Raw genomic sequence first — 10,792 nt, 5'->3', positions numbered from 1 at the left:
GCAGGGTCTGCTCTAAGGCCCAGGCTGGCTGCCTGGTGGCTGTCCCGGGGTATGCAAAGGCAACCCATTTGGCACCCACTCATCAGTAGCAGCCCTATGTAATGGCATGAGCTCCTTCTGAAGGCAGGATTCCCACCACGGATTAGGAGCATGAAGCAAGAGGCAGAATCATTTAGGACCTGCTACTTTAGGGTCTTGAGCAATACCCTAATACAGGACTTCCTTCTATGGAAGTGGAGCAATTCCATTGAAGTCAATAATTTAATCAGGGATAGATTCACACTGCTCTTGTCAATGGAGCTGTGCAGTACGCTGATAAAATAAACCTCTCCCCTCCTGTACGCACAGCCTATGGCAGCTGTTTGCGAGGTGCCTCTGTACCTGTGACATCTTATGTCAGAGCTGGTCTTAATTTTGGGCATGTTCTCAAGCTCCACCATGTTCTGCTCCTCGGTGCAAGAAACACAGGGGTACATGTTCATGTGTCAAAAGAGAGCAAAATCTCAGCACTTCTCTTGGAGCAACACGTTGGAGGAGAGAAGGTTTAAAAAACCATAAAGGAGTAATTTCCTATTAAGGAGTTACAATATAATAATATACATTAAGGAGCTATTCCTGCCTTTTCTTAAAGCTTTTATTGTGATGCAATTCATTCCACGGAACAAAAGTTTCAATGTAAGACTTGCAAAGACAGCCCACAATATCCTTAGTTGTTCTCTTTCACCCCGTTGGCTAAGGCTCCCCTAGTATTTCCTTGAGAGGATTGCAATGTCATTGTGCTGATCAGCCTGAGATTTCACATCTTGTAGGCAATCACCCGACAGCCTTGTCTCGGGCAAGATCTTCTCTTCCCACCCTAATAACTGCCTCCCTTTGGCCAGATTACAGTAAATGTCTAAACCAACTTCTCAGCATTGTTTGTGGGAAGCACATGGCTTCCTCTGATAGTGCTCTGAGTGGGTATCACCCATAGAGTCCCTGTGGTCTTTGTTAGAGTTTCATAAAAGCAGGGTATTTTCTTCTTTGGGATTACATAGTTTTGGGACACAGCAATAAGGTGCTTCTAGTCTCCCTTTCCCTTTCTGGTGAGTATTTTGACAACACCCTTCTGCCTGATGGTTCCTCACCTTCCAGAAAGGAAGGAAACTCAAACCCTCGTAATACTTAAGTAGATTTGTGCCAAGTGTGGTGCTTTGCATAAGATGATGTTATTGAACCAGATGCTACAGCGAGTGAGCAGACAAACAGCAGGTGCTGGAACGTCAATAATGCTGTAGGGGAAGTCCTGGCCAAGAGGAAAGCAAACAGCGCTTCTGCATCATGGGTTGGGGAAATACAGATTGTGTCCAAGGTGCTGCACTACAAACACTGTTAGTTACACATATATGTGAAATATATTGAATGGAAGATCTCGGAAACAGATCCATGCCACTAGTTTAACCCTGTCCGCAGCAGAAGCAATCAGCGTCTGTGAATCAGTGAAGCAAGAGGCTGCAGACGGAAGGGTGAGGGATGTGGTGCTTATTTAAGTCCTCCTGAGCCAACAATGCTCTAAAGGGGAGACAACAAGTGTCTCCAAGATGTTAACATTAGTCTGAGCGGCGTGGATGGACCGTTACGGTCAGCCCCAAACCCCATGAGATGCCCTAGCTCCACACAGCCGCGCTGGGTGGCTTTCACTTGCCATGTGGGTACCACCAGTGCCCCCCCCTGCAAGAGCAGGGGTCTGGTTATCCCAGCAAGTCACACCGAACAGGGGAAATGCTCTGCTGGGGGCTTGGTCCTCCCATAGGGAGGTCACATTGGAAAGCAATGCCCGGTTCCGGCGGCGGAGGGAATGCAGCATCCCCGCTTCCCGCCGCAGCCCTCGGACCTCCGCACGGCCCGAGGGGTCCCCGCTTACGGTGGCGCGGTCCCGGCCGGCGCCTCCCGGCTGAGGGGGCGAGGGCAGCGGGGCGGTGGCGCTGGCGCCTCCCGCCGCCGCCGGCGAGGGTGGGACGGGGCGCGTCGGGGCCGCTGCTCCCCGCCCCCGGCCCGCCCAGGAGGGAAGGAGCCGGCTTCTTCCCCCGGCTGGTGCCTGGCGTGGGCCTGGAGGAGGCTCCGCGCCGCGGACATGGAGGCTTTCTGCGGGTCCCGCTTCTGGGTAAGCAGCGCGGCCGCCGCCTCTGCCTCTTTCCTTCCGTCCCCTCTTCCTGCCCCGCGGGGAAAGTTGGATGGGGACGCGCCCGCGGAGGGGCCGGGAAGCACGGACCGGCCCCCTCGGCTCCGGCTGCGGGAAGCGCTGGGTCGGAGGGGCCGGAGCGGGCAGGGAGAGGTCGGTCCTGCGGCTTCGGAGGGGCTGAGCTGGTGCCGGGTCCCCGCGGCAGCCGTCCCGAGAGCAGCCGGTGCGGTGGTTGTTCCGGTAGCCGGCTTAGGAGCAGGACCCGCAGCGCCTCTCTTGTTCAGCTCAACATCCCCAGGCTGGAGCCAAGACCCCGCAGCTCCTGCCTTATCGCAGGAGAAGCGGTGTTTCCCCAGCTCTCCTAGCAGGGGTAGTCCACCTCTGACCCTGTTAACACCTTCCTAGGGGTCCTGTTTTAGCCATTGCCTTCTTGTGAGGGTCCTGTTTTAGCGTTGCTGCTGCTCCTCAGGACTACTGTGATGAGTGGGAATGCTCCCTGCCCAGTGCTTTGTTACTGCTAAAGAGTGATGGGTTCGCAGCAGCCAAGGTGGCCACAAGCCTTGGAGGATTGCAGTGACTTGTGTTAGTATTTGGAGCCGACACCCTTCTGGAAAGGCTGATTGCAGCACACACTGGGGTTGTAGAAGTTTGGTAATAGCTGCTGCAGTCTGCTCTGATAGTGAAGTGTGTAAATGCTGTAACAAGTACTTGGGGCGGTATTTCCCCAAGATGCAGTGTGCTGCGTTCCTCTCTTTGGTGTGTGAAGCCATGGGTTGAAGTTGGAACTGCCCTCTAAGAAATCACAGTCTTTACATCTCTCACACTGATTTAGCCCAAGGGAGACTTTTTTTTCCCCCCCAAGAAAGATAAGCAAGAATGAAAAGGAATGTCTGAAGCTGAATCACTCTAGAAGCTATTAAAGACTAACACAAGCAATTGGCTGTGAGGACTTGATGCCCAGCTCCATCTTCAGGTAATTAATTGTCTTTCAAAAACTGGTCCAACATTACTTTTCAAAAGAGGACTTGGACTCCTGAGCCCCTTGGTTACACTTCTTTGTTCAGTTCCAGTTTTCGTTTCTGAGCTCTCTGCATGCTCTCTGCTACAACAGCTGGCAGATAAGCTTGCTCGAACAAGTATTTTCACCTTCTATTTCTACTATAAACACTTACAGAACAAGAACAAGCACAAACAGCTCAACACTGCTCACTGGTTTGTTGTCTGCCTCAAGAAGCGTGTCTTAGCTTCTCAGGGGAGGCGTGGAGTGCAGCTACTCTTTGTAGCCAAAGCTTTTGATAACAGTTTATCGATACATTGATATGGATTGTTCAGGCAGTTTTGCTGGTTTTGAGTAGGAGATAAACTCAACATCCTGTATTTCATGCAGTACAGTTACATCCAAGCACTGTTCCCTTCGTGGTGCTGTGTGTGGTGTCTGCTATACTCAGGTAGTGCATCCAGGTTTTGATACTGGCAAACGTATTGGAAACTAAATTTGTGGGAAGTGATTTAAAGGTAACCCAGGGAAGAGACTTTCATTACTACCACTTTGCTTACAGTGTAAATGATGAAGGGATCTAAATGTGTTCAACAAAGCATAAATAGTAATTTAAAAATACACCTTCAGCCTTGCTCCAAGCCATAGTTCAGATGTGATTAATGGCGGTTGAACTGAAACATGGTAGTTTGGGTTGGCAGAGGAACTTGTTTTCTGTCTGAGTCTGTGAAGTCCATAATAAAGGACATGGAGCTGTTGGAACAAGCCCAGAGGAGGGCTACGAGGATGATCAGGGGACTGGAACACCTCCTGTATGAAGACAGGCTGAGAAAGTTGGGGCTGTTCAGCCTGGAGAAGAGAAGGCTGCGTGGAGACCTCATAGCAGCCTTCCAGTATCTGAAGGGGGGCTATAGGGATGCTGGAGAGGGACTCTTCATTAGGGACTGTAGTGACAGGACAAGGGGTAACGGGTTAAAACTTAAACAGGGGAAGTTTAGGTTGGATATAAGGAGGAAATTCTTTACAGTGAGGGTGCTGAGGCACTGGAATGGGTTGCCCAGGGAGGTTGTGAATGCTCCATCCCTGGGGGTGTTCAAGGCCAGATTGGACGGAGCCTTGGGTGACATGGTTTAGTGTGAGGTGTCTCTGCACATGGCAGGGGGGCTGGAACTGGATGATCTTAAGGTCCTTTCCAACCCAGACCAGTCTGGGATTCTAAGGAAGATGTCAGGTATGTGTTACAAGGCTCTCCAGAAACTTGGTGATTTTTTTTGTGTAATTATCACATACTTCTACTTAAACGTATTACTAAGGAATAAAAGGAGACTGATTTCAAAGAGCCCAGTAGTGTTCCTTAAATAAATGGGTAAGCTTAGTAATAAAGGTAGACCTGTTCTGTTACTTCAGAATGATCCACAGTTGTTTAGAGTCAAAACCACCTTCCATCTGTGTAGTTACTTGAAGAAATGGTACTCAATAACTGTGTGAAATGGAACATGTGTCCTGGGGACCAGCAGCTTGAGCTCAGTGACCAAGAGTCTTACACCCTATTTTTGGTTGGTTTCAGTGGTATTTTCTCTGTTAACAGGAGTGTGATTACACTTAACTGATTCAATGAGAGATTTCAAGTAATGACCATGTAGATGACAATTGCCTTGAAGTGATTTGCCATGCAAATGTGCTGTTCCATAAGAAAACACAGGTAGGCGCTTCTTTTTGACATATGCATATTTCCCATGAGGGAAACCCATAAGGTTTCTCATGCTGCTGTACACTTGAAGAAGGAAGAACAAGGTGAAAGGCAGTCACTTACCTGTGCGCACAAACTAATGGTGTTCAACTTTGCAGCTCAGATCAAGAACTTGATAAAATGGGAACCAACATTCATATTCACCTTTTCATAGCTGATGAGCTTAGACTCCTTCCCTGTTCTTTGGCAAAGAAAGCCTAGGTATTTCTGGAAGCTGAATGACATAGGTGTCAGTTTTAAAGCTGTTTAGAGTGAAAGGAAATGTGCTGCTCCAATTTAAACAGTTCTTTGTTTTGGAGTTCAGATCAACTACAATTCTTTTCTGCTAAAGGGAGGCCCGAATCAAAACAAAGCAGTTCGGAATTAGCTCAGGAAAACGTTTACATTGAAATATATCAACTTTAACAGATGAGTGATTTAGCTTGGATTTTTTGGGCTTATCAGAAGTGGGAAGGTTTCAACTTTTCACCCTGATGCAGGGTGGGGAATTTTGTTGGAAATGTCAACAGGTTTGGTTTTTTTGTGTTTGTGCAGAGGCAAAATCATTTCCTGTTCAGCCCATTTTAGAAATAAGAAATTAAAGCTGTAGGTCACATTAGAAATCTATAGAAGCTTTTGGCTTCAAGCTACTGCATTAGCTGTTGGATGTGGAATCAGTAAATCACTACTAAAATATAGGGTATTTATATATAAGAGAGGAACAGCCAGAGCATTTTCCAAATGCACTATGAGCCATCTCTTTGTGAACAATCTCTTAATCTGAACACTTAAAAACTATCTATTTCAATTGAGAATTTGAAGCTAATTGTTCCTGTCTAAATGCGTTTAGGGAGCTGAATGTGAAAGTGCATACCCACACAAGGTGGGTGTGTTATTTACTATTGCCCATAATTACCTCCTATTTATTGTGTCAGGTATCTACTATGTGATAGAAAGTGTGCTAGAGAGGCGTGCCAATTAATGTAACCCACAATCTCTGTTCTTGAGATGAGATACTGGTGAATTATCACTTGTTTGGTGCTTACGTCCTCCACTGTAGTAACACATGAGCAGTTCCTCCGAGAGGAGAGCAAAGTGATTTCCTAGGGAGTGTTTGCTGTAGAAGTGTTCTGACTTAGTGATGAAACAGCATGAGCTTGGAACGCCAAATTCTACCCTAGTGTAAAGGCGTGTTGTCTTTCTTGGTTACTGTTGGGATGATGGCTCATAAGCACCTTGGACTTATATATTGGCCATATATTCCTATATATTCCTTGGCCATATATTCCTATATATGCTGCCTAAGCTTAAGCAGCAGCTTGTGTTTTTGGTGGTGGTTTGGGTTTTTTTTTAACAGCATATATAGGAAATGGGAAGACAAGTGATAGAGCACTTCAAAGGGGAGACCACAACTTCAGTTCTGGATGTGATCCAGGCTTGTTCCTTTTGATCCTGCTTAGCAGACAGAGCTCCCTTGCCTTGCTTACCCTGGGTCTTGGTGTCCTGACAGATGTCCTTTTTTTTCCTGTCCTATGTAGAGTCCTGGCTCCTTCTTCATCCAGAGTCTGTTGAGTAATTCAACAGGAAGTTGCAGCAACTCTCAAAAGTAAACAATACCTCAGTCTTGTCTTTGAGGCAGCCTCATACAGGCACCCCTTTAACCTTTAGGTTTGTGAATATTCCTTCACCTTGAGTCATTCAATGATATTTTGGTATATTTGGACTAAAAGTCATGCTGCTCTTTGGAAATGCAACTTCCTGCTCTATTGGCTCAAAGAGCCACCAGTTTCCCCTCTGCATAGTTTCCCTTTTTGCTTTGTCATGCTTAGGTTTTTTGTAGTTCAAGATGACCTAGGATAGCTTTAGTAAGGAAGAACTGTTTCTTTCAAGGAAGATGATAAATGAACTTCTTGTAGCATGTACAAGTTTACATTAAAAACCACAGAACTTACATGATTTGGCCCTGAATGAATAATAAACCACTGGATTTCAGTTAATCCATTATATTTTCAATTAAATTAGTTCCAGCAGAAGAATAACATAGGGAAAGGTGGTAGCAGGTCATTGCAAAGGCGGGATTCTGCAGTAGGATGGTATGGTCCAGACTGGCTGTTCTTTATATAGTAGCTTCACCTTCTGCCATACTGTGATAAACGCAGAATGTTCAATGTTTATAGATATTTAAACATGATGCAGATCTCCACATCATCTTTGTCAATTGCATCCAGCTTCAGATAACCAAGTCCCACTCGTGTAAGTCTCTTCACAAATGGTCATGTTGCATATCTATGTTCTTATTGTAGGTAGGAGATCAAAACAGGTAACTCTAATGGTCTCTTCATACATTAGACCTATGAAGTTATGCTCTCTCAAAGGGTAGCTGTGTTGGTAACATCCTGAACATAAAGGCAATTAAGTATTCAAGCTCAAATCCTCCAGGATTTTAAGATTCTTGAATTGAGTTGAATGGAAGCTGCTGCTAAAGGATTTGGGCCTCAGATTCTCAATGTCAAGAGCAGTATAAATACTTAATCATTACATTTGGAGTATTATCCAGAACCTGTTATCATTCATCTGCGTGTAAATGGCATAACAGACTACTTGAATCTGTTTGGAAAAGACAAAATCTGGATTGGAGAGTTGTGAGCAAGACTTAATACCAGTGCAGTCTGCCAACAGCAAGGATTTATGGAGCCCTTCAGTGGCAGTGTCAATTAATGAAGCTCATGAAAAGGACATTCATTTCAGTAGGATATGTGAATGGGATTGTTCATGCTGTTCAAAGAAACAGTCATTGCCATTTCCTTCCAACCAGCACACTGATGGGTCAAAGGAACAGTAAAGTCCTTGGTGCAGGAGAATGGGGGCAGCTGATAAAATGGTCACTGCCGGTGTGGCCAAATCCTGTCTGGAATTCTGGAATTGGAGGAAAAAGGATTTAGGATTAGGAAAAAAGTGCCCAAGGGGAGAAGAAGAATCTCTTTTTTTTGCCCAGGTGCACTGTGGCTTTATGAGAGATGCTTCACGAGCATCTTCTGGACACAGAAGCCTCCTTGTCCCTCCCTTCCATGTGCTTCCTTGGAGTGGGACAGTGAAACTTGAGGATGCTGTGAAATGCAACAGGGGGTATGGAGGCAAGATCCCAACTTGCTTTAATGGAGGTTTAAAGCCTCCTTTAAAGGAGACTTCTCTGCAGCAAAACTCATTTATGTATATTCTTCAACTTTCAACACAACTGTTCCTCCCTGGACATGGCTCTGACCATTTTAGCTTAAGTGACGTAGCTGGTAGATGTGGTATCTGGGACTTGTGAACACTGTAAATGTTGCTTTCTGAAAAGAAATACTACCTGAAGTAAATGCAGAGTGCCGTGAGGAGCTCTTTAAGATGGACTCATGAGAATAGAAAACATCTGAGATGGGCCTGCCCTACCTGGTAGGCAAATTGCTGTGTCACCGGAGGTACAATCCTTTCCTTTCTCCGTGTGTAAATGTGTAATGTGTTAAAGTGAAGGGACTCTTACTGTTAAAAATGTCATTTAAAAAAAATCCCATTGAAAAACCTATTAACCAGGATCTTTGGTTTTTCCAGTAAGCTAATGCTCCATTTGTCTCCTGATACTGCCGTGAATGTGATGGGCAATTATCCAGTCGCACGTTATTTGGCGGAGCTGGAGGAGAGCATAAGCGGCAAGGAGCCAGAGATCTTCCCAGGAATGCGTTCAGGCTTTTGTACAGCCAAGAGCCTGGATCCCGTGCTGGGCCTGTGTGAGCTGGCCCCTTGTCCCTGTGCTAATCATGAGAGGCAATGTCAGTACAATAAAGTGTAGATCATTTACAGTAACATCACATGCTGGTGTCGTAAAGCTTTGAATGAGGACACAAGTAAGACATGAAGGAGGGGGACAAGAGAAGGTGTTTCATGGGAATTGTTTCAAATGTCGAAGTCATTTGGTTTCCAAAGTCATCATTTCTTTTCTTCTTTCTGAGTACATTTGACACCTGAAATTCTCATTTCTTCATTTACTATCTCTCTTCCCCCCCAACTGAATGACTTGTACTCTAGAATCTCCCCTACCTACATGTGCAGGTTTTTTCCTTTCATTTCCTTTTGTTATTATGTACATTTGGAAACATGGCAAAATAAACAGGGAAGAAGTCTCCACGTTCTGGGTTTCATCTCTTCATTACAATAAGGGGAGGAGAGAGGGGGCAAAGTGGAACGAAAAGCAGTAAAAACCTGTATGCTTTTGCTTTGAAAAAGCAAGGTGTATCTTCTGGGGGAAGTAGTTTGCTACTGGAAGATCTATCAGATGGGAACCTGTGGACAGTGGTAATTTTCATATGCAGCATTGCTATTCTGCCTGCTGCTTCATTCCCCTTTTTTCCCCAGCCCCAGACTGTGGATTTCACTGTTTTTCTGAATACAAATGACTGAAATAAATAGCTCTGCAGACTGAGAGATGAGAATGGTTGGTGCAAATTAACTCCAAGAGTATAGAGAGAGTATAATGCTCATCTGTTAGGTGAGCTCAGGGTCAGTTCTGTGATAAACCAGGCTTAATATTGGCATTAAAGCTCATTAGCACCTAGAGTCTGCCCTTGCCCTCTATCCCGCTGCTGCGTTTGACTTCTTGGCGCTCCTCTAATGAGTGTCCCTGCAGCTGAAGAGTGTGACCAACCTTGAGTGCTTCAGATGGAGCGCGACCTTTGGATCCTGCCCCACGCTGCTGTCATGTTAAAGACACTGAGATCTCATTATTGCCGCAGGCAATGTGTCGGTTCCAGCTCCTGCGAGGCAGGTGGAGTGTCAGAGCAGCACCAGTGACAATGTGTTGTGACAATCCCTCTTATTGTTGTTGTACAGCAGCACAGCTGGATGGGGTGGCTTAAAACGGAGGAGTCAGGGTGGGAAAGGGGACAAAATCAAGCAGGGACTGTCTCAGTTGTTCCTAGCTCTTCTTAATTGAGCTATGTTCATTATGATCCTTGAATTAACCCAATTTCTTTCAATTGGAAGGAGACAGGATGGCTCAAATGGGGGATTATTCCCTCGCATCCATCATTGCACTGGGCTGCAATAGGGTAACCCACTCCTTTATTTGTGCTTGCACAAGGTCCTAGGAGAAGCCTTTGATGATGCAAATAACAGCTTTCTCTGTTACAGTGTATAGTTTTCATCAATATTAAAAGACAGGGACCTTCTTCTGAAGGAGTGATCCTGTTTCCTTTTCCTCTCAATCCTGCTTTTGATTCAGGAGCCTTTGATTCATGTACCTTCATGGTTGCACTGTGCCTTCCCCTCTGCCCAAGCAAGAAGAGGGACTGCTACTAAGACAGTTGAAGTAGATGAATTTTACCTTCACTTTAGGTGAACGCTGTCTTGGATGTATATATTTACTGTGGTCAATTTCTATTTTACAAACTCTTAAGCTACAGATGCTTTTCTGATGCTTTTTCTGGGCTTGCATGATTGTGGCAGAGTCTGAACCTACTTTTTTTTCATCCTGCTGGTTTTTATTCATGAAGCTCTGAACTTCTAATATTAGAACTTAAAAACTAACAAGAGAGGAAAGTGAAACTTCCTGTTTTGTGTAACCCCTGTCACTAAGGCCATAGCTTGGTTTCTGCATGTCTGGTCCACGGTTCTCAAGTGGATTGTGTGGTTGGTACCATTTCATGAATCAGAATGGTTTGGGTTGGAAGGGACCTTAAAGCTCATCCAGCTCCAACCCCTGCCATGGGCAAGGACACCTTCCACTAGAGTAGCTTGCTCCAAGCCCCTGTGTCCAACCTGGCCTTGAACACTGCCAGGGATGGGGCAGCCACAGCTTCTCTGGGCACCCTGTGCCAGCGCCTCAGCACCCTCACAGGGAAGAGCTTCTGCCTAAGAGCTCAGCTCAATC

General features: G+C 45.7%; 1 protein-coding gene across 2 annotated transcripts in view; it reads left to right on the top strand.

The window, feature by feature from the left end:
- Positions 1-1,990: 1,990 nt before the first annotated feature.
- The window catches only part of ABCC3 (ATP binding cassette subfamily C member 3), a 50,173-nt gene continuing 41,371 nt past the window's right edge, over positions 1,991-10,792 (top strand). For both annotated transcript variants that reach the window (XM_061455440.1, XM_061455441.1), the window contains exon 1: positions 1,991-2,143. In XM_061455440.1, coding sequence (XP_061311424.1) covers positions 2,114-2,143 — 30 coding nt within the window. In that variant the 5' untranslated portion in view covers positions 1,991-2,113. The remainder of the gene's footprint in view (positions 2,144-10,792) is intronic.

This window comes from Pezoporus flaviventris, unplaced genomic scaffold, assembly GCF_033815535.1.
Source record: "Pezoporus flaviventris isolate CSIRO_AGI_PZ_B2104156 unplaced genomic scaffold, CSIRO_AGI_Pfla_v1 ptg000020l, whole genome shotgun sequence".
NCBI lineage: Eukaryota > Metazoa > Chordata > Aves > Psittaciformes > Psittacidae > Pezoporus > Pezoporus flaviventris.
The sequence above is the reverse complement of the archived record's forward strand: the minus strand, read 5'-3'. Positions and strand labels throughout refer to the sequence as shown.